This window comes from Stenella coeruleoalba (genome assembly GCF_951394435.1).
Source record: "Stenella coeruleoalba genome assembly, chromosome: 4".
NCBI classification, from domain to species: Eukaryota; Metazoa; Chordata; class Mammalia; order Artiodactyla; family Delphinidae; genus Stenella; species Stenella coeruleoalba.
In genome coordinates this window covers 29,283,697-29,308,177 of record NC_137149.1, presented here as the reverse complement: position 1 = coordinate 29,308,177, position 24,481 = coordinate 29,283,697, and the positions used below count along the sequence as shown (strand labels likewise).

Sequence of the window (24,481 nt, the reverse complement as noted above, 5' to 3'; positions counted from 1 at the left end):
TCTTTGTTTCCTTTGTACAATAGGAATGTCAGCAGTTGGCTGCCTATGGTAATGGAATAGTGAGAATCATATAATATAAATGTCATTTTTAAATCCTAAGCCAATATACAAATATTAGTTATCATTTCATCGATACTTGAGCAATCTTCCTTAGTGAGGTAAGTATGTCAGGTGTTATTCTATTTATTACACATGTTAACTAAGAAGTGGAGGTTAAAAGGGGCTTACCCAAAGTTCTATAAAACATTAGAGAGTGATCCAGGATGTTCTTATGTTCGGGACTGAAGTAAAATTACAATGTTATAAAAACTTTAATACATCCCTTTCCTAGGACAGGCCCAAAGTTCTCTGAGCTAGTGGGGGAAAAGATTACCACAGGGAACTGTAGATTATAATAAACGGGAGACTGTTGCTAAATAGTAAATTATTACTCACTCTGCATGGTGCTTTTATTTCAGAAATACTTCCGAGATCAAGTGAAGCCCATTGCAGATTCTCTGGGATGGAATGATACTGGAGACCACCTCACAAAGTTATTTTTTACCTTTTTAAAAATTAATATTCATTTAGTATTCATTTGTATATGTTAAGACATGTTGAAAAGTGGTCAAGGCCCCAGTTCTGTGTGTGTTTCTTTTCTTAGATTACTCCGTGCCTCTGTATTAGGGCTCGCGTGCAAGATGGGAGACAGCGATGCCTTGAACAACGCTTCCCAGCTATTTCAGGCGTGGCTAACTGGGACCGTAAGGTGACTGTTCACCATGTTTTCATTTCTGGAAGACTTTAAACTGAGAAATGAGGAATTAAAATCTCTGAAATACTGTTTCTTCTTCTAGTCTTCCTGTAAATCTCAGGCTTCTGGTATATCGGTATGGAATGCAGAACTCTGGCAATGAGACTTCATGGAACTACACTCTTCAGCAATACCAGAAAACTTCATTAGCTCAAGAAAAAGAAAAGCTATTGTATGGATTAGCATCAGTGAAGAATGTTACTATTTTGTCAAGGTAAGCTGGAACTTTTGAAAAAATTACGTGTATTGGTACTTGATAATTTATACATCACAGTCTCTTTAAAATGCTAATTATGGATGATGTTTCCAAGAAAATCTATTAAATAGTTATTTTCCTGGCAAGAAACAAAATATCCCTGTAAGAGTTGCTTAAAAAATAAAGACATGTAATCTCATATAAAAAATTCTGGAGGTAGGGAGCTTCCAGTTGTGTACAGTGGTTCAACATTTTCATCCAAGACCTAGGCTCTTTCTCTTTCTTTTCTGCCATCCTCTACATGTTGGACGTCTTATGACTTCCAGAGCTCCAAGCATTTTGCCTTCACACAAACACATTCAATGGAAGAAGGACAGGAGCAAAAGAGCTCCTCCTCACAAGGCTCTGTCTTTTATGATAAGAGGTCAGTTATCTCCACTTCCCCTCATAATCCAGAACTAGGTCACCCTTGAGCATTCTGGGTTATACTCTGGATCTACCATTTGATCATTTGCTGACTAGGATGAACTTGAATTCCTTTGACTGATTTGGGCCAATCATGATACTCTGAGGATGGGGTAGTAGTTTACCTTCCCTAGGATCAAGGATACCTTGACCCAAGCCCAGAACAAAACTGGTCTCTGTCAGCAGAGGAGTGTCTGCCACAACATGCATAGACACACACCCAAAAGGTATTTACATTCCACTCAGAAGGTACAAAGACTGCTTGAAGCCCATTTATGAATGTTCTCCCACTCCACATCTATGTCCCAAATCAACTAGCTTCTGCCTTTTTTATTTTTTCCTTAGTTATGGCTTCTGAGTTATTTACTTCATTCATTTAAACAACACTTAAGATGTCCTTTCTATGTACAGGTATATAGATTGTGGGAATAAAAATGAACAAGAATGAAATCTATCCTTGAGAAACTTAAAGGTTCCTGGGAGAAGCAGAATATAAATAGTAAATTACAAGGCAATAACCAATCTGTAAGGACTACCAAAAGCAGTTTGCTTTTACTTAGCAGGGCTAACAATACATTTTCACCATCTCACCTTAGGGCTATATGTGAATTCTTCTCTCTGCCCTAAGATATCAAGAACTTGATCATCTTGACATTCCACAAAACATTATATTGATTCATTACTTTGATGGCATTGTGCTAATTGTATATGATGAGAAAATTAGCAAGTACTTAGATGCCTTACTAAGACTCTTGTGAACTAGAGGATAAGAGATAAATTGTACAAAATTCAGGAGCCCACCACACCAGTGCAGTTTCTGGAAGTTTACCAGAGCACGTTCAGATATTCCCTCTGGGTACAGCCACGGCATAAATTTAATAAAAATCTATTGATTTGGTCACTTAATTTATCTTGCACTTATTTGCATTATACCATAATTATAGCCAATTAATCCAACCATACAAGTTACATTAGAAAGTTGTTTTTTACAATCTAGGGAAGAGCAAATAAGACAACTGTAATCCCATATAAAATAATAATATAAGTACTTTCCTTTAATTTGCTGGGTTTTGGGGGGTTTTTTAGTATAATTGAATAACCAGGTAAAATGGATGAAGTACTTCTATTAAATAAATACAAATAATTTTTTAAATTAATAGTTGAAATTGTGGTTGTTTTTAGTACCTCCAAAATAATTTAAATGTTCCTAAAGTTTACATTACACTAGTCCTCAAAATTATAGGTTGTTCTTTAAAAAGTTAAATATTTTAGAAAATATTAAATTCTGTTTTATCATTTGTCTTGCTTAATTGACTGTGTCAATTGGTGACTCAAGAATTGAATTACTGGAATGAAAGCGATGTTCTATTGGAATTTAGCTAAGGGTGAACACTAAAAGTTCATTTTGAATTGTGTTTGTTTGGCTTCTCTTAGATATCTGGATTTGCTCAAGGACTCAAATCTTATTAAAACTCAGGATGTGTTTACAGTCATTCGATACATCTCATATAATAGCTATGGGAAGACTATGGCCTGGAATTGGATACAGCTCAACTGGGAATATCTAGTCAACAGGTGGGATGATCAGATAATGGTTTATTGTTCTGTCTGATACCATCTACAAGTTCTTTCTTTTTCTCTTTTCTGTGCTTTCTCTGACATCTATACGATATCTGAAATGGCATATTATCAGAGGTAAGGATCATGGTATTTTCCTTCCAGGGAAGCAATGTACTAGTTAATTTTAAGCATAATTCATTTTCTGGAAAGTAGTGTTTCCAACTGATCAACAGAATTTTGAAATCTGCAAAGATGACTAAGCATTATTTTTAGTTTGGTTAAAACAAGTTAATTCTGCCTATTGTGCTAGCACCTAGCATAATGCCAGGCACATATTTAGTTCTCAATTAATTTTTAATGAAAACGAAATGATAATTCCTGGACCTGGGTTCCCATTAGAGCCCTACATCTTACTGAGTTCATATGGATAACTTTTGCCACCCTTAACCAGATAATTAAGCTTTAGGTATTTTGAAAATTTCTTTTTTTTAAAATTATTTTTTATTGGAGTATAGTTGTTTTAAAATGTTGTATTAGTTTCTACTGTACAGCAAAGTGAACCAGCTATACATATACATATATCCCCTCTTTTTTTGGATTTCCTTCCCATTTAGGTCACCACAGTGCATTAAGTAGAGTTCCCTGTGCTATACAGTATGTTCTCATTAGTTGTCTATTTTATACATAGCATCAATAGTGTATATATGTCAATCCCAATCTCCCAATTCCTCCCTTCTTAAAAGCAAACTATATTTCCCGGGAAATAGCAGTTTTAAAATAAGGAGCAAGGACAAGAGATGAGCAAATGAGCTAAAGAGATGCTTTCCTAAATTTCTTATTTCTTCCGCCTCATATGGAAGAAATGTTGCTACTCTTGGTCTTGATCCTCTAAATTTAATGCTTATTTCCATTAAAAAGATACTTCTTTGACAGAGTATAAAATATAGATTATATGTCCCAAACAAATATGTAAACACTGACCAAAGAACTATACCATCTATAATCCCCATACCAAGAAATGGCCTGTGTCATCTCCTCCTAATCTCTCCTGTCTTCCCTTCAGCACTGCCTAGTGCATAATGACCACCTTATCAGAAATATTAACTGCAAAGATAACTTTTTATTTCTATACTCTTTTCTACCCTACAATTAACCAGTGTGCCATTATGTTCATTCACATTTCTTATCCTTCTGAGATCCAAATTATATCTCTAGCTCTCAGCAAAGATACCCTGCATTGCTTTTGCTTACTTGTGATAAATTTTTGCCTTTTGTATTATTGCAACTATTGAATGTAACTGCTCACCCATTTCTATGAAGATTGATTGGCATGCTTGTGTATGTGTGTGTGTGGTGTGTATATGATGCTCTGTTCATCTGTTTATAATTGTTTCAATAAACTATTTGGTTTAGAATTAATAAATCTACCTATTGAAAACATGTTATCTGGAGGTAATAGTTCATATTATGCAAGGTAGTACTTTCCATTTTGAAAGATATATGGCTAATGACACGTACTGTGTATTTTGTTTTAATCGAAAAGACTACGCAACTTTTTTTTTGGTACATGCTGTAAGAAACCTATGTAGATGAAGAAAAATGCTTACTATTAAATTATTGTGAAAATATAAGTAAATAATATTCTATTTTACATAATAAAGTGGGCACTTCCTTATTGTTTATTGAACAGAATATTTCTCAAGGCTTATTTGAATTGCTGTCATGTGAGTTATTTCAAATAATGCATATTTCATTTTTAAAAATTAGCTCATTGTTATACCTCTTAAGAATTAAGAAGTAGGAAAAAGAACAGGTGTTACATTGCCATAAAGTCATAAACAGTTGGCCTTAAAATAAATCTATTAGACCTAATGTTGAAATTTTCAGGAAAAACAAAATGATGAAGTATTTGCAGTGCTAGTTCCAAAACCCTCTCCCAAGGCTTTTAATATTTCTTCATAGTCTAATGATCTAATTCTCGTATCATTTCAAATAGCCTAAAACATAAAATTATATAATAACCACATGTCAGATACAAAAAAGCCCAATATTAATTATGGTTAGTTTGAAAAATATATAATTTCCCCATTAAAATTGGATAAGACAAATTAAACAGAAATGATCCAAGCATTAGCCAAATATTTTCAAACTCTTAAATGTTTTCCAGGCTTCAGAATGTGTGGTTTTATTGCCTTTGTTTCTGAACAAGTTATTGTCATCTTAAAATAAATAAGCTGCTTTTTTATAAAGCTTTTGTTACGTGATTTTTATGACAGCTGATGGCCACACCACTAATGTCCTTTCCACTTTGAGACTTAACCACAAAGTTCCAAAGATACTTCAGAAATTATTATTTGCTTTTGTTTATTCCATTAAACTCTTACATGAAACTATGAAGTTGAACGAACTCAATAAGCCAATATAGAGTGGTGTGATAAAGTTTGATTTAAATTTATGACTATGAATGAAAAATTAAGTCAATGGGACATGACTGAAGTCATTTAAACAGTATCTCATAAACAAGATAATTTAATAAGCACTTAACTAAAAGTTTTAAGTGCATCAAAACCATTTCTTCTGGATAACATAATAGTACTTACATAAATATTAAATCCAAGAAGATTATTTTTACATAATTATTTTTCAAAATATTTAAGATATAATTAAATCCTTATTTTAGTTTTAAAAGTAATCAAATATGATAAATATACAGCATATTTCCCCTTAAATGGTACACTTCATATGATGGTTTCTTGGAATGAACATATTTTGTTTTCATATTTCTGATATTTATACAGGTAGTTGCAGTTTTTATTCAATCTATTCATTGCTAGTTTCTAAATATATTCTTCAATTTTTTTTCACAAAGAACAAAACAGAAGAGGAATATTATAGAAATTATAGAAAGTCACTGGAAAAACTGTTTTCTTACCTGTAATAACAGACTTTCTTTGAATCTGTAAAATATCATTACTGGAACTTTGTGTGATTTCCTTTTTTAAAATCTCAATTTTCTTATTATAAAATAGGTGTGTATTGTTTTGCACAAAATGCAGATAAGCAAAAATAAGGATACAAAAATCACCCATAAACCCACCACCTAAAAATAACCTCTGTTGTCACACTGTTTCTCCTTGAGTCATGTTTCTATGGCTGTTCATTTATTTACAGAAATAGAATTATATTAGACATATGGTTTTTATTTTGTTTTGTTTTGTTTGTGGTATGCGGGCCTCACACTTTTGTGGCCTCTCCCATTGCGGAGCACAGGCTCCGGACGCGCAGACTCAGTGTCCATGGCTCACGGGCCTAGCCGCTCCGCGGCATGTGGGATCTTCCCAGACTGGGGCATGAACCCGCGTCCCCTGCATCGGCAGGCGGACTCTCAACCACTGCGCCACCAGGGAAGCCCAGACATACGGTTTTATAACCTGCTTTTTCTTACATTATCCTATATTGTGGATATCTTTTCATGTCTTTAAGTATGCTTCTTCGATGTTATTTTAAATTCTCAGTCATATTTCAATGTGTAGATACATCTTAGTTTACTTAGCCAATCTCCATCTGCTGGATAATAAAATTGTTCCAAACTTTCCACTGTATAAATGATGTACTCATGAACATCTTTGAAACTGAACCTCTGTTCTCTTTGAACATCCTTGAGAATTTCCTTAGGATAAAAATAATAGTAGGGCTTCCCTGGTGGCACAGTGGTTGAGAGTCCGCCTGCCGGTGCGGGGGACACGGGTTCGTGCCCCGGCCCGGGAGGATCCCACATGCCACGGAGCGGCTGGGCCCGTGAGCCATGGCCGCTGAGCCTGAGCGTCCAGAGCCTGTGCTCTGCAAGGGGTGAGGCCACAGCAGTGAGAGGCCCGCGTACCGCAAAAAAAAAAAATAATAATAATAATAGTAGAAGTAATATTGCTGTGTTAAAGGATGTGTTCATTTTTAGAGTTTCTGATGAGTGCTGCAAAACTGTCATCCACAACAAAATTTACTATTAACTTTGACTATTTTTCCAACCCTTGACAATACTCAGTGCTGTCATTTTAAAATATTCTTGCTAATTGAGTACGTGAAAACTAGTATCTCATTTTAAATTATAATTCTTTCATCCTGTAAATATTGTGGAGCATCTACTATGTGCTAGGCACAGTGCTTGGTACTCAAAGTACAACAGTATACAAGGAGAAACAGATCTGGTTCTCTGTTCTCATGGAGCTTAGAGTCTAATAATGAAGATCAATATTAAGTAAAGAATCACACAAATACATGTAGTACAGTTAAAACTGTAATAACTACAAATAGAAGAGGTTCAGGGCACACCGAAAAGAGTGTAATGGGGAAATTGACCAAGTCAAGAGAAATTGAAGGTTAAGGGCTTTCCTAAGGGAGTGATGATTGAGCTGAATTCTGAAGGAAGGACAGGAGTGAATTATATGAACAGGAGGCAAAGCTTTCCTGGTTGAATGCCTACTATCAGAAAAGAGGAAAGATAAGGGCTAAGTTTTTCAGGGTCACATTAAGATTTGGGCTTTTGTTCTAAGAGCAATGATAAGGTCACTACAGGGTTTTAAGTAAGAAAGTAAAATGATCAATTTTACTCTGAAAAGAAAGCTCTGGTGGTAAAGTAAAGCACAGACCAGAGCGAATTTGAGGAAAGCAATTAGAGCTATTGGAGTAGTCCCAGCAAAAGACAGTGAGACACTGTACTATGGATGTAATGGTGAAGATGAAAAGATAAGAACATTTAGAATTTGGTAGATTAGAAATGGGAGGCAAGTGAGGTGACAAGAATAAAATGTCTAAATTTCCAGAAAAAGTTTGCAGAAGAACCATGAGTTCAGATCTATCTATCTATCTATCTATCTATATATATATATGCCTTTTGAGTCTCCTTTGAGATGTTAAAGCGGAGATTGTTTCAAGGAAGTTAGAGTCCCTTGCCAAATGCTGCTTAAGGTTTGAATAAATCAAAGAATAAAAATGCTCACTAAACTTATTGGTAACTCAGAAAGAGTCTTTCAGTGGAGTGGTGGGGGCAAAACTCAAATGGAAGCAAATAACAGTCAGTAGTAACACAATGGAGGCAAGAAATGTAGAGAAGCCTCTTGAAAAGTTTAACTATGAATGGGGAGGTGAGAGAAGATATTAAGAGAGCGATGCTAGATCAAGGGAGAGGATCTTCCCTTTTTTTATATGGAAGTTATTTTAATATGTTTAATATACTTAAAAGCTGATGAGACAGATCCAGTGAAGAGTGAGAGATTTAATATGTAAGACAGGAAAAAGATTTTTAAAAAATTAATGTTTTTGAGAAAGTGAGGGAGAAATAGGAACCAAAGCACAGATGATAGAAGGAAAACAGGTATATTTATATGTTTGTAAGCTAAAAGATGTAGAGGTTACTATGTATTTTCTCCGTGAATTAGAAGACAAGATCATCTGAGGAGGAAGGGAAGAGGGAGAGTGTTTGGAGGTTTTAAGAGAGTGAAAACATTTGCAAAAGGCAATTCAAAGAGGAAGAGAATGAGTTGACCAGGATAATGCAGGACTGTCAATGTGAAGGGCCCATTTAAGATTGACAGCCATGAATTTATAGTATATAGTATATATAGTTATAGTATATATATATAGTATATATAGAATATGGGGAATGTTGGGTGACCTCCCTTGACAGAATGTGTCTACGTGGTACAAACAAAGGAAATGAGCAGTTAATTTCACCCAAAGCTGGAGTTTTGCCAGACTCAAATTACTGAAATATAAGGGCGCTTAGGGCTTAGGCAAAAATGTTACTGAAAATGGTAGACCATGGAATCTAAACTATATAAGGAAACAAGTGAAAGCAAAGGAAGAGCTGATGATCCAGAAGAAAGTAGGGGTAGGGATGGTCAATGGGTCAGAAATCCAGATAACGTCAAAGAATGGTCATAGTGGAAAGTGAATGGTAAATTATGTCATGGAGCATGCATAAATTAATAATTTTAGAGTCAGAGTACCTATGGATAATCACAAGGTATGATGATGGGAATTGGTGGCTGGAGTAGAGTGGAGAAAATACCATTGGAAATGAGGAGGTCAAGAAACTAAGGCGCTAAGCTGTTATATCTTCATCCATGTGGACCTTGAAATCATGGCCTGAAGTAGAAAGGATGATAGGAGTCAGGTGCCAAAGTGTATCATAAATGAGATGTAGGGGAATAACTTGAAGGAACAGAGGTTCTTAAAGAGAGAGTGGAGGAATAATGGTTGGGAATCCACAATGGGGAGCATGACCACACCAATTCCCTTTCTGACCTGGTGCTATGGAGGATGTGGGAAAATAAACATTCTCCAAATAAGTAGTATTCCCTGTAAAGGGGCAGTTCCAGAGGGTCAGGTGGCGGGTTTGAGAGGTTGGGCAGCTCTAGACAGCTAAGTCAGAGGCAAGGAGGTACACACATTATAAGGACAGTGTTGAGCATCGATGACTGAGATTCTTACATTTTGAATAATGGCTGATGACATTAAGTAAAGGGAAACTGCTTGCCTTAGATTTCTAAGAGAAGAAAGATGAAAGACATAATGGATTTAAATTCAATGGTGTCAGTGATAAGAGTGAACACTGGACCTGGTATACTGAAATTGTGGATAATTATTAGAACATTTCATCTGTTTCCATTAATACATTTTCTCTTTAGGTTTCTTTTGAAAACTGCTGATTCATTCCTTCACTAATTTCATGTTGGCATATTTCTCCCTATTGTAAGCGTTCTTTTTATAGTGAAAATATTTGCCCTTTTTAAAACAAAATAATAAATTTTTAATTTTATGGCAGTTTTTCTTTAGTATAAAATTTTGTAATGTGTATGTGACACACTTTATTACTTTTTATTTCACGATTTCTGCTTCTGTTATGTGATAAATTTTAAATGTAAAATTTCTCCTGTTTACCTCTTTATATATTGATATATTTTCCTTTATCTTTCCCCAACATTCCAACAGTTCAAGGTTTATACATAATTCTTGTGATTATTTTTCTTACACTGTGATTAATTGGGATGAAATTTTTACCTGTATTACAATGATTTGTATTTTGGTCTATAAAGAAATTTCTGATTCTTGTTCTTTAAGAGAGAAAATGCAAAAGAGATAGGAATAGAATATTATCTCAAAAGTGCTATCTTTGCACCCAGCTTCAAGTGTCTTTGCTTAGCAGACTGATATAAATCATAACCCCAAATATGCAAGCAGCTAATAAAGCTTTTTGAAAGCAGAATAAATAGCCTATATTCAAATTCCTGTACCTGCAGGAAGACAGGAAGTGTTAGTTAGGATAAAGGTGATAGAGCTATTCTGCTGTAACAGAAACACAGAAATGCAGCAGCTTAAAGGACATAAATAATTATTTCTCACTCAGATTGGTCTCCTGAAATGAGCATTCCAAGTTGTTAGGGTAGTCTGACCTTATTCTATCTGTGTGGTTGAAGTTTGGAAAAAGGGGAGGGGGAAAAATAAGTCCAAGGCAAGCAATTTCCCTTTACTTAAGCAAGGAGGTGGAAGTTGAACATATCACTTCTTTTTTTAAAAAATTAATCATTTATTTATTATTTTGGCTGCATTGGGTCTTCGTTGTTGTGCGTGGGCTCTCTCTAGTTGTGGCGAGCAGGGGCTACTCTTTGTTGTGGTGTGCGGGCTTCTCATTGTGGTGGCTTCTCTTGTTGCGCAGCATGGGCTCTAGGCACACAGGCTTCAGTAGTTGTGGCTTGCGGTCTCTAGGGCACAGGCTCAGTAGTTGTGGCACACGGGCTTAGTTGCTCCGCAGCATGTGGGATCTTCCCGGACCAGGGCTGGAACCCATGCCCCCTGCATTGGCAGGCGGATTCTTAACCACTGCGCCACCAAGGAAGCCCCGAATATATCACTTTTGTTCATATTCCACTGATGAGAACTGGATCACCTGTCTGCACCTAGCTATGAGGAAGGCTGAGAAATGTCATCTGACTGTGGTTCTCATGTGTGCAGGAAAAAAGGAGAACAGGTTTGGGGAATGTAACAAGCAGTCTACCATCTCTGAGTAAGTGGTGTGGATATGTCTACAAAAAGAAGTGTAGAATTTGCTGAGAATTTCTCCTGAATTGGATTTTAAATTAAATATGTTTACTTACTCTGTTTTGTACTTTCTGTACTTTGAAAATTACTTTTTAAAAAACTCCCAAAATAAAAAGGATATGCCTGCATTTAGAGAAAATATTTAAAGTTCTGGGCACTTACATACTCTTTTCCTCCCCTAAATTTCTCTTCAGATATACACTCAATAACAGAAACCTTGGCCGGATTGTCACTATAGCAGAGCCATTCAACACTGAACTACAACTCTGGCAGGTATGAAGATAAATTCCTCTATACTTGTCAAGGAAGGAACAGAATTAATTTTTTTTCTAGGAGAAGTGATATTTTCTCTATTCAGATCCCAGAAGACAAGAAAAAAGAAATAATTCTTATATATAATTAAATGTACACCTAGTTTTTTCTAAACTGAAAAAAATTCAAACAACCAAGAAATAAATAAAGTTTAAGAGTTGAGAAACGTGAGGCCTTGGGAGGATTAGAAGGCTCCATGAGACCATTTGGTTTACCAAAGCATGAACAGTATGTCTCCCCTTTCCAGGTAAATGTAATCCTGGGATAAGCTGGTCAAGATTTGATTCCTTTCTGAATTCATAGTTTTGGAATTTCAAAACTAAGCCCAAATCTTTCAGATTTCAAATATCTCAATTCCCAGGGGGGTAGGGAATGTTCATTAATGTTGCACAAATAGAGATTGTATGAATTTTCAGTACCTGTATTAGATATTGGAATGTTACATTCCTCTGTATTAAGAAACAGAATAATCCTTGTTTTTATAAATAACAAATACTACTATGGTGGAGTTTGGGGGAGGATTTTGGAGGGAAGAGGGAAAATGAACCAAGTTTAACAGATATTTTTTGATGAGCCCTCAATAAATGAACTGAACGCGTATTAAAATATTCCAGATTCCTGGAATGAAAGGCTAAGCAAAGCCATCATTTCACAGACCAGATTTTCCAGGGAACACCTTGGGGAATGTGCAGAAAATTGAGAAACCCGAAGCAGCAGAAAGAGCATGCCAGCCACCAGTGTGCTGCTCTCCTTTCCCAATACATCAGGGCCTTTTTTGTGTGACATGCTGCCAGGTGTCCAAAAGCCATGGGTAATGATTGCTAATCTGAGAGATGGGCTCAATCTAAATGATGCACCAGAAAATGCATCGCAGTGTTATTCAGTGATACTGAATGTCCAGGGAAGAAGGAAATAAATCCAGAGTGTAAAGAAAATCCTTGAAGAATAATTGGGCTTAAAATTACTTTCTTATTTCCTTCTCTTTTATAGATGGAGAGCTTTTTCAAAAGATATCCAGAAGCTGGAGCAGGACAGAAACCTAGGGAGCAAGTGCTGGAAACAGTGAAAAACAATATCGAGTGGCTAAAACAAAACAGAGACACCATAAGAGACTGGTTTTTTGATTTGAATGGTTAATGTGTTCAAATTATCATATTTTAATTTTGTGACTGTATTGTTTCTCCCGTTAAATATTTGGTGGCCTAATTTACAAGCACTCTGGAGGGAGTCTTATACATAGATACTGCTTTTGCTAAGTACTTTAAATTGTTCCTCTTTGTTTATGAAGATACTAATAGAGTAGTTAAGGTACTCAGGGATTTCTTCTAAGTGTACTTCATAGGAGATTCTTTACAAACTGAAGAGCATTTAAGAGCCATTTTAATGTCTTTAAATATCATTCTTTGTATCTTAAATCTGTGAAAACAGAACAATTTGGTCTTAGCTTTACATTTTTTGTACCAAAGAAAAACCACTTAATCTTCTCTCTTGATTGATTTTTAAAGTTTAAATACCAGTACTTGAGGGACCAATAGTATCATCTTAATCTTTATTTTATTATTCAGAATTACACAGATCTAGTATCATTGTATTCACATATGTTTTTACTCCTTTAAATCCTATCAAAGTAACCTGGGCTTATATTTTACTCTAGGATTGCATGAGTTAGCCAAAGAAATGCCTGACTGTTGCCTTTGTTCCCATAATATCAAAAAAGAACTCTCCTCTCCTTTTAAAATAAATTTGAACGATTACCTTGAAAAAATACATTGTTTTCCAGTGTCACCTTACTCTTGAATAATAATGACTGCAGCATCCCCCAATAATTTAGCTGGAGGCAAATAAGATTCAAGAACCCAGTCTTTTTCATGCTTGGTACTCTGTCATCTTGCTCCATTCCCTACAAAGCTCCTTCAAATAAGCTATGAAATTAAAGGGAAGACAGTGCTTAACTCTACTCCATGGATTTTAGGGGAAAAGGGCTAAATAATTGGAAACTGATTAGGAAAGAGAGAAGGCTGATTATTCCATAAAACTATATGGAATTAGAATTTAGCTTTGACCTAACCTAGCAATCTAAGTGTGAAAATGAGGAAACCCATGGATGTCTCCAACATGACTCTGCATATGTGAGGATGTATCTTCTTATATATAACTTTTATGCATAAATCCTTAGATCCTAATCCATACAGAATAGCATTGATCAAATTTATATTCATGACTTGATTAAAGACATCAATTTTGTAGAAGCTGGTGGCAAGAACATGTTTAACATGGCACTCGATGCCTAGCAGATCCACAATACAAGTCCAATAGGCAGAAAAGATGGTAAATTACTATGTTCCAATCTGCTATATCTGGAAATCTAAATTTATTTGGAACCTTCAGAAGTATAAGATAATTTAAGATTGGTTTGATGATAATTGAAGCACATGGGAACAATCAAAATCTTTGCTTTGACTTTACATAAAAATGTGCCCTAATCAAGGACTCTCAAATTTTGTAACCTTTCCTATCGCTGTCTCTTAATTATCACTTTTCAATCCACATAGCTAAACTGGCAAATTCAAATGTAGACTGGAGGGGAAAAAAAGACAAAAAAAGAAGAAATTTTCAGACTAAAACTTTTAAAGTATTATTTTAAATTACTTCAGAAGAAAAAAACACATTAACATCATAAATCATCAGGAAAAACAAAAAAATCCCTAACTTCAAATTGACCGCAATCAAAACCAGCACTTGAAGTCTATGTATTGTATCAAGTGGACAAATAAGGAAGTGGGATCGTTTATCCTTCTGCTTTATGTAATAAATTCTTAAAAGAAAAATATAAATTTGAGGGGGATGGTAAATGAAACAGATTCCAACTTGCCTACAAGTCATTCTGTTCCATTCTACTTTAAGCACTAAAACTGAGAATGAATTGCTTAGTTCTCTTTAGCCCACGTGAAAAAGAACCGTGCACACTTTGCTATGACACCACTAGCTAATCAGGCCTTTCTCAAACAGCATCTGGTTTTTAAAAGGCTGATGACCAGTAGACAGATCTATGCCAAGAACAGTTTGCTACTGTGCTTTCTTGGTTGTGTCATGATTTTTACAACAAAAAAATTTAGTACGTTGTATCCAAAATTAAACCACGGTAAACCATCAACTTTAAAGAATTAATTGGAAGAAATGATCAGCAAAGTCATGTAGCAAGAAGCAGTGCCAGTAATAATGATTGCCTCCCCCTAGGCAGTTTATTTCTATATTGCAGATCATTGCTGTGCACCCCCATAAATATAAAGTAGGAGTTTAAATAATAAACTATGAATATAAAAGTGACCAGCAGGGAAGTTCTGGGAAGCAGAGATATACAGCTGGGTTGAAGACAATGGTACTCCTACAGTTACCCTCCATGTTGGTGAAGTGTTAATCCAAAAATAGATAAATATTAGGTGGGAACAAAAATCTAGAATGGTAATTCTCAAAGGGGATTAAGAAGCAGGGAACAGAAGGAAGAAAGCAGGATAACCAGTGGAGCTTTCCAAAGCTTTGCTAAATAATGATAATAGTGATAGTAGTAATAATACTAATACTCTAATAATATCAACCTCCTTTTTATACCAAGCCCTGTTCTACACGCAAGCACTCCACATACATCAATTTATATATTTAAACTTTACAAAAACCCCATGAGGTAGGTACTGTTAATATCGCCATTTTACAGATGGAGAAACAGACAGAGAAGTAACAAAACTTGCCCAAGGCCAAAAAATAGTATCTGGCATAAGCCAGGATTTGAACCTAGTCAGTTTATCACCAGAATCTATGTACTTAACCACATATTAAAGTAGAAACATGCATTTTAAAATTAAAGTGACCTGAGTTTGAATCTCAACTACTTGCCTTTAATCTCTCTATTGTTCAGTTTCCTCATCTATAAAGTGGGGATAAAAATAATCACTACCTCACTGCGTTGTTGTGAGGATTAAATGCAAAAATACATGTAAAGGACGCATGTATGGGAAATGATAATCACTCAACATTAGATGCTATTATTGTTACTATTATGATATCGCCTAGTCCCCATTTAAGACACCCGTTTGGAGAATAAAGTTGGGTTCAGGAATAACCAAACCTAAGCAACTAAAGGCACTAAGGAAAGACAGTGTGTCAGATTATGTTATTGTTCATTAATAGTCACTGGCCCTCCCTGGGGAGAATTCCATTATCTTACCCCACTGAAGTCTAACATGGGTATGTTGCTTTTGGCTGGTGAAATATGAATAAAAGTGATCTATGTTGATTTCAGGCAGAAATATAAGGAGTCAGCACATGTTTTGCCATTTTTCTTCTGCCACCCTACATCCAGCAATGTTTCATATAGAGGCTGCTCTGTTAGCCTGAATTTCAGAATGAAAACAATGAAACCGAAAATTGGTTCTTTGAAAAGAACGACAAAATTGACAAACCTTTAGCTAGGCTGACCAAGAAAAAAGTGAGAAGACTTAAATTACTGAAATCAGGAATGAAAGAGGAGGCATCACTACCAAACCTACAGAGATAAAAAGAAAGAGAATATGCATAACCATACCCCAACAAATTAGTGTTGTCAACAACTTAGACAAAATGAACAAATTCCTAGAAAAACAAACTATCAAACTGACTCAAGAATAGAAAATCTGAACAGACCTATAACAACTGAAGAGATTGATTTAGTAATAAAAACAAAAACAAAAAACTTCCCACAAAGAAAAGCCCAGGACCAGATGCCTTCCTTAATGAATTCTACCAAACATTTAAAGAAAAATTAGCACCAATCCTTCATAAACTTGCAAAAAATAGGAGAGGAGGGAACTTCTCAATTCATTCTATGAGATCACAGATACCAAAACTGATACCAAAACTAGGCAATGACATCATAAGGAAAAAAAACCCCAAACTACAGGTCAACATCCCTTTCGAATGTATACACAAAGATCCTCCACAAAATATTAGCAAACTAAATCTAGCAACAAAGAAAAATGGTGAAAGACCATGACCAAGTGCCAACTGGAATTTACCCAAGAACGCAAGATTGTTTTGACATATGAAAATCAATCAACATGATATACTATGTTGATGGAATAAGGACAAAAACCACATAATCATACCAATGGTGCAAAAGAAGCATTTGACAAAATCCAGCACCCTTTCATGATAAAACAATCAACAAGCTAGGAATAGAAGGGAACTTCCTCAACCTGATGAAGGGCACCTATGAAACACCAACAGGGGGCCTCCCTGGTGGCGCAGTGGTTAAGAATCTGCCTGCGAATGCAGGGGACACGGGTTCGAGCCATGCCCAGGGAAGATCCCACATGTCATGGAGCAACTAAGCCATGGGCCACAACTACTGAGGCTGCGCTCTAGAGCCTGCGAGCCACAACTACTGAGCCCATGTGCCACAACTACTGAAGCCTGCGTGCCTAGAGCCCATGCTGCACAACAAGAGAAGCCACCGCAATGAGAAGCCTGCATACCGCAACGAAGAATAGCCCCCGCTAGCCGCAACTAGAGAAAGCCCACGCACAGCAACAAAGACCCAATGCAGACAAAAATAAATTAATTAAAAAAAAAAATAAAGAAACACCAACAGCTAACATCATACATATAGGTAAAAGACTGAATGCTTTGCCCCTAAGATCAGTAACAGGACAAGGATGTTCTCGCTTGCAACTTTACTTAACACTGTAGTGGAAGTTCTTGCAAGGGAAATTATGTAAGGAACAGAAATAAAAGACATAGAAATTGGAAAAAGGAGAATGATCTTTATTATCACATGACATGATCTTGCACATAGAAAATCCTAAGGAATACACACACACACACAGACACACAAACATACACATGATTACCACTAAATGTGTTCAGCAAAGTTGCAGGATACAAGGTCAATATATAAAAAGTAATTGTATTTTTATATACTAGCAATGAAAAATAAGAAAATGAAATTAAAATTAATTACATTCCAAGACCATCTAAAAGTATAAAATACTTAGGAATAAATTTAACAAAAGAAGTTCAAGACTCGTAGACCTAACACTAGGAAACACTGTTAAAAAAAAGTAAAGATCTAAACAGACAGAAAGACATCTCAGGTTCATAGAATGGAAGACTTAATACTGTGAAAACGGCAATACTCCCCAAATTGACCTACAGATTCAACATGATCCCTAAAAATTCCCAGCTTGCTTTTTTGCACAAACTGAAAACCTGATCATAAAATTCATATTGAAATGAACACAGAATAAATAAAAGAATCTTCAAAGTAAGAACAAAGTTGTAGAACTCACGTTTCTCAAATTTAAAACTTACTACACAGCTACAGTAACCAATACAATGTGATACTGCCATAAGGACAGATATATAGGTCAATGGAATAGAACTGAGAGTCCAGAAATAAATACTTATGTATATGGTCATTTGATTTTTGACAAAACAATACAGTGGGGAAAAATAGTCTTTTCAATAAATGATGCTGGGAAACTGGATATGCACATGCAAAAAAATAAAGTTGGACCACTTTCTTACACCATACACAAAAATTAACTCAAAATGCATCATAGACCTAAAAAACTACAAAACTGCTAAAAAATAAAAATAAAAAATGCAAGTAAATCGATCAGGAAAGTGATGACAACCCTATTTGTAAATCAAATATCTGATTAGGGACTGGTATGCAGAATATATAAAGAACTCTAACACTCAATAATAAAAAGACAAATGACCCATAAAAAATGAGCAAAAGAATTGAATAAATATTTCTCTAAAGATAAACAAATATCCAGTAAGTATATGAAAAGATGCTCAACATTACAAACCAATAGTGAAATGCAAATTAAAACCACAATGAGATACCACTTCACACCCACTAGGATGGCAATACTAAAAAAGACAGACAATAACAACTGTTGGCAAGGATATGGAGAAATTGGAACCTTCATACATTGCTTGTAGGAATTTAAAATGCTGCAGCTGCTTTGGAAAAGTTTGGCAGTTCTTCCAAATAGTAGACATAGAGTTAGTATAGGACCCAGCAATTTTACTCCAAGGTATATATCTAAGAAAAATGAAAACATACGCCCACACAAAAAGCTGTATGCAAATGTTTATAGCAATATTATTCGTAATAGTCAAAAATGAAACAAATCAAATTATGAATGGATTAAAAAAAAGATGGTATATACCTGTAGTGCAATATTATGGAAAAGGAATGAAATTCTGATACATGATATAACATATATGAACTTTGAAAATCATTTAATTGTACACTTTAAACGGGTGAACTTTATGGTATGTGTATCATGTCTCAATAAGATGTTTTTAAAAGCCACCCAGAAATTGAAAATAGAGAAAGAATATCCCCAAATACACAAAATCAAAACAGAGATACCATTTTTCACCTACCAGATCAACCAAAACTAAAGAGATTGGTAAAATTCACTTTGATGCAGGGATGGGGAAGTGGCCCTCTCACCACAGCTGGTAGCAGTGTGGATTGGAACAGTGTTTTAAATGGGAATTTGGCAACATATTTTACAATTTTAAATATGCTTTTCCTTTGACCCAGCAATACAGCTTCTAGAGAGTTATCCTTTAGATGCTATATAAAGACATTCACATGGTATACAGGGATGAAAGGATTTTCACCTCAGAGCTCCTGAAAGTGAAAAACTTATAGTAGTTACTAAACTTGTTAAATAAATTATGATGTGCCCGTACACCAGAATAAGATACCAGCATTCCCATTCCCATATGCTCTACCTTCTCCTCCATTACAGCTGAGCTCCTAGCTAAGGCCAATGCACTAGGTCTCATCTTTGTTCAACTTCCCAAAGCACTGCACTAATAAATCTACGTCCTCTCTCATACCATCAGTGTTTCCTTATCTACTGGATTCTTTGCATCAGGAGGGAACCATGGTATTATTTTCCCCCAAAATAACCTCCCCTCCCAAAATCTCTTAACCCTATTTCTCTTTCCAGATCTCTCCTACTTACTGCAAATTTCTCTAAAGAGTTGTCCATTCTTTTTTAGAGGAGAATTTAGCAGAGACTATCAGATTTTAAATGGGTATGTCATCAGACCTAGCAATTCCAATATCAGGGATCCCTTTTAGATAAATACTTAGAGATATTCATTTATTCATTCAACCGATATTATACAGCATTTGTTATGTCCAAGATTTTATCAGCAAATAAAAGACAAAAACAAAACAAAACAGAGTTGTCTAGGTTCATCTAAAATTTCTCCCTTGAGCCCATTCTAATCGGGCTTTAATCCCCACCATTCCACTTAAAGTGCGTTTGTGAGGTCAGGACTTGCTAAATTCAAAAGTCAATTCTCAGCTAACTGATATCTGACTTAATCCAAAGTTAAATTTTAAGACTTCTAGACAAATGAAATGGACGATATATTCTTCAGGTAACCTCTCAAAAATACTATTTGCAACTGAGTTTTGATGTTTTATCAAAATAGTAGTGAGTCTGAATACAGATTTTCTCTCCTGTTATTTTAACAGACAAACTGAGAGAAATGTTGACATATTCTTATGAAAGTTGAGAAGCAGCTGTATGAATAGACTTCCATTCCAAAAGTAGAACCACTGTACAAAGGTAAGATTTTCCCAGATAGATAATTTTGCATCTAACACATACGCTAATTATTAAGGTCCAAAATTATAGGATGTAGAGCATGGCTCCAGTTGTTTTAGCCTGTAAAAGATTTAAAGAAAATATTGCTAAGCTTCCTCCTCAGCTATCTTCTCTTAGGGGAAAAAATAAAACAACTCTTGATACAGTATCATAAAATCTATAACTTTAATTAATATACCTTTGCAATCAACACTTCAAGATAAATTAAAGATGTATTATAATTGGAAGGATCTATGTCAACATTATGACAATGATTATCCCTGAGTGGTGTAAATGATTCCTACCCAAGGAATTAAAGGTCTAGGTATAAGAATCAATAAAAGCTCAAATAAATGTATGCTGTTCCTGAAAAATTTACCCACAACATGACAATAAGGAGATTCAATGCTCTGATTTTTCAGGAACGTCTAAACTTGAAATACTTCCAGGAGGAAGCTATAAAAAATTTAGACAAAATTCCTGGTAAGCTAACACATGCATAATTGGGGGTAAGTAAAGGGCTGTGCTTTTTTTTTTCTTTCAAATATACAGTGATAGACTACACTCTGGATCCAGCTAAGATCAGTCAATGACTGTATATAAATTATCAAAGTTTAGGTTAAACTTTTAAATCAAATGTGCAGTCATAACTTGAGAATAGAACAGAGCAACATGGGATCTACAACATTTTCAGCAGTTAGCTGAGAAGAGTCCTAGTGGTCAACTGGGATCTGATCTTCTAACCTCATTCACCAAATTCATGCTGCATGTAACACTGCCCCAGAATCTACCCTAAGTTCTGGTTCTGACTGCCATGCTTAGATTCTCTCACGTGGACGTTTTTATTTTCATATTTCATGTTGGTATTGGGGAAGGAGGGTCTTTAATTTGAAACAATAAAGAATAAGATTTAAGTATACAAGTTCCAACATGGGCACTTCGATTTCATATACACCTTACAGATACGGCCATAGTTTTAGTTGTGCCTTGTTTTGTTAACTGTCAATATTTTTCAAACCAGACACTGTCAATAGATAATAGGAAATTATAAATATTAAGTCAAGGGTGTAGCTATCCACAAAGCAAACTCAAGAATTAGGGTGATAAGGACTTCCCTGGTGGTGCAGTGGTTAAGAATCCGCCTGCCAATGCAGGGGACATTAAACTCTAGAGCCCGCGAGCCACAACTACTGAAGCCCACGCGCTCTAGGGGCCCCCGTGCCGCAACTACTGAGCCCGCATACTGCAACTACTGAAGCCCCCGTGAGCCTGGAGCCTGTGCCCTGCAATAAGAGAAGCCACCGCAATGAGAAGCCCGTGCAGCACAACAAAGAGTAGCCCCCGCTCACCGCAACTAGATAAAGTGCGTGCACAGCAACAAAGACCCAATGCAGCCAAAAAAAAAGAATTAGGGTGATCTTTGGATTATTTCAGAGATGGTAGAAGAGAAAGATTCTTTCTCGAAGTTTTCAAGACTATTGATGCAAGTGCTATAAGTCCCTAGGAAATTTCTCTGGCAAGAATCCCTTTTCTTTCTCCCCAAATGATAGAAATGAATGTATTTCCAACACCTAATGTGTCCTTCAATGCAGAGGTATCTTCTAACGGAGCAAAAGTACTGACACTTCTCTGCCCCTTTACTTCTCCCCTCATATTTAGGAGTAGGACCCTTCTCTGTCTCTTTACTCACTTCTCCCCTCATATTTGGGGCATACCTGGGTCAATTCATACTTCTTTTCTCTTCTAGGAGTCTACCTGTCCAGAGAGTGCATTGTTCTGATACGTTTTCAGAAATAAAACAAACTTAGCAATAAAGGCTCCCTGTGGGGTAGGGGAAGTGGACATGAAGTTGCCCAGGGAGTCGTGGCAGAGTGGTGCGTCTACCTAATTCTCTGGGTTTGTTATTTTTACTGCTTACGAAGCTATGTCCTCCAACCTAGTCTTTATCTATAATAACTCCTTATTTGTCTCAGTTGGCTGAGAATTCAGCTAGGAGGAAGGAGGCATACAAACTGTTGATGGATTGAAACTTGACACCAACATGGAGTCCCTCCCAGGGCTGCACGAAACTGTATCTGCTCAACCACATCAGCTAACCGATGTACTATGTGAGGTTTTTAGATAAAAGTAGGGCTGTTTGACTAGCATTTTTCAGAAATATTCCCGATTTTCTACTATTTGCCTCTGAAGATACACCTTTAAATGTATATTAGTAAACAGAAACTGTTAGCTTTAAACTGATATTTTAAACAAAAGTTGGCCTTAAACAGTAATTTAAAGAGTTGGCCAGACTTCCATGATGGCGCAGTGGTTAAGACTCTACCTGCCAATATAGGGGACACAGGTTCGAGCTCTGGTCCAGGAAGATCCCACATGCCACAGAGCAACTAAGCCTGTGCACCGCAATTACTGAGCCTGCACTCTAGAGCCCACAAGCCACCACTACTGAGCCTGAGTGCCACAACTACTGAAGCCCGGGCGCCTAGAGTCCGCGCTCTGCAACAAGAGAAGCCACCGCAATGAGAATCCCACGCCCCGCAACAAAGAGTAGCCCCTGCTCGCCACAACTAGAGAAAGCCCGCGTGCAGCAACAAAGACCCAACGCAGCCAAAAAAAAAAACATTAAATTAAACTAAAAAAAAAAAGAGTTGGCCAAGTCCTAACTGAATTAGGCCTTAAACTTTATCTTGAAGGATGAGTAAGATACAGCTAGAGGAACACAACAAAGTTGGGGGGAAAAGGCCAGAGTTTTTAATAAACTTGATATAATGTAGAAGAGAGGAAGGGACGAGGATCACAAACCTGAATTTATGTATAGGGTCCAGAATATGTGAAGTCCTGAAAGTTAACCTGAGGCCTTTATCCCATAGGCAACTAAGGAAACTGTCAAGAGTTCAGGTAAACTACTTCATGGTACTGCTGCCTCGGCATCATTTTGTTTGACCAAGTGGCCTAGAGGGACCTTAAACTGACACAAGCCCCTCATGCAAGCACACACCCTAGATAACAACCCACAAAGTCACAAATTAAGTTCCTGATATGACTCCCTCAATAGCCCTTGTAACCAACAGTCTACCCTCCTCCTAGGACCTTGTGTGTTTCTTAGATAAAACCCCCATGGAACTTACCAAAACCCTGCTTTCGGTCGGAACTGACCAATTCTGCCTTAGCCCAGGGAACCACAAAGCACTCCACCCATGAACCCTTACGAAAGCATGTTCCCCAGCTCCTATTGTTCTGTCTGCACTCTGCCTTGACCTCCCCATGCGGCCCCTCAAGACATGCCTTGTATTTCCTCCAGGACCTGTGAGCAATATACTCCTCTCTTCCAGTTTCTCTACTGGTCTGTTGTACCATGATTCACCATCCAGCACCCTGTGCTCTACTTAACAAATTTTACTTTAACAAAGTCATGGCAGAACCACTAAAATTTTTTTAATAGAGAAATAAAATACTGAAAATAGGGCTTCCCTGGTGGCGCAGTGGTTGAGAGTCCGCCTGCCGATGCAGGGGACACGGGTTCATGCCCCGGTCTGGGAAGATCCCACATGCCGCGGAGCTGCTGGGCCCATGAGCCATGGCCGCTGAGCCTGCGCGTCCGGAGCCTGTGCTCTGCAATGGGAGAGGCCACAACAGTGAGAGGCCCGCGTACCGCAAAAAAAAAAAAAAACTGAAAATAAAGAATTAGAAATACTAATTTGATTTTTCTACTGTAAGGTGTTTAGAAGTAGAAAGAGAATCAAGTACAACTAAGTGGGAAGTTTGAAGCGGTGAGAGCCTCACTCAACAAATTGCCTTCATTTCCTGCATCACCAATTTTATTTAAAGCAAAAGCCTATGACTAGTCTCTACTTGGTCACCTACTATTCACTCATCAATCCACCACATCATAATTTTTGCATCTGAAATGGTTCCTGCTAAGTCAATGGGCATGTTTTCATTCCTTATCTTACGTGAACAATCATTAACAACCAAGATAACTGACCACTCCTGTATGAGTTTGCCAAAGCTGTCATAACAAAGTACTACAAACTGGGTGGCTTAAACAACAGAATTTTGTTGTCTCATAGTTTTGAAGGCCAGAGTCTGAAATCAAGGTGTCCGCAGGGTTGTTTACTTCTGTGGGCTGTGGAGGAATGATCTGTTCCAAGCCTCTCTTGATGGCTTAGATAGCTATCTTCATGTTCACATGGCACTCTCCCTGTGTATCTCTGTGTTCAAATTTCCCCTTTTTAAAAGGATACCAGTCATATTGGATTAGGCTCACCCTAAAGATCTCACTTTAACTTGACTACCTCTGTAAAGACCCTATCTCCAAATAAGGTCACATTCTGAGGTACTGGGGGTTAGAATTTCAACATATGAATTTTTGGGGTGACACAACTGAACCCGTAACATCCT

At 36.5% G+C, this 24,481-nt stretch overlaps 1 protein-coding gene across 1 annotated transcript in view; it reads left to right on the top strand.

Moving 5' to 3' along the window:
* ENPEP (glutamyl aminopeptidase) overlaps nucleotides 1-18,637 on the top strand; it is a 110,634-nt gene extending 91,997 nt beyond the window's left edge. Inside the window, exons 15-20 of the mRNA XM_079920794.1 lie at nucleotides 459-532; nucleotides 644-748; nucleotides 837-1,007; nucleotides 2,889-3,029; nucleotides 11,303-11,381; nucleotides 12,411-18,637. Of these exons, the coding sequence (XP_079776920.1) occupies nucleotides 459-532; nucleotides 644-748; nucleotides 837-1,007; nucleotides 2,889-3,029; nucleotides 11,303-11,381; nucleotides 12,411-12,557 (717 nt within the window). The 3' untranslated portion in view covers nucleotides 12,558-18,637. The remainder of the gene's footprint in view (nucleotides 1-458; nucleotides 533-643; nucleotides 749-836; nucleotides 1,008-2,888; nucleotides 3,030-11,302; nucleotides 11,382-12,410) is intronic.
* The last annotated feature ends 5,844 nt before the right edge of the window (nucleotides 18,638-24,481 follow it).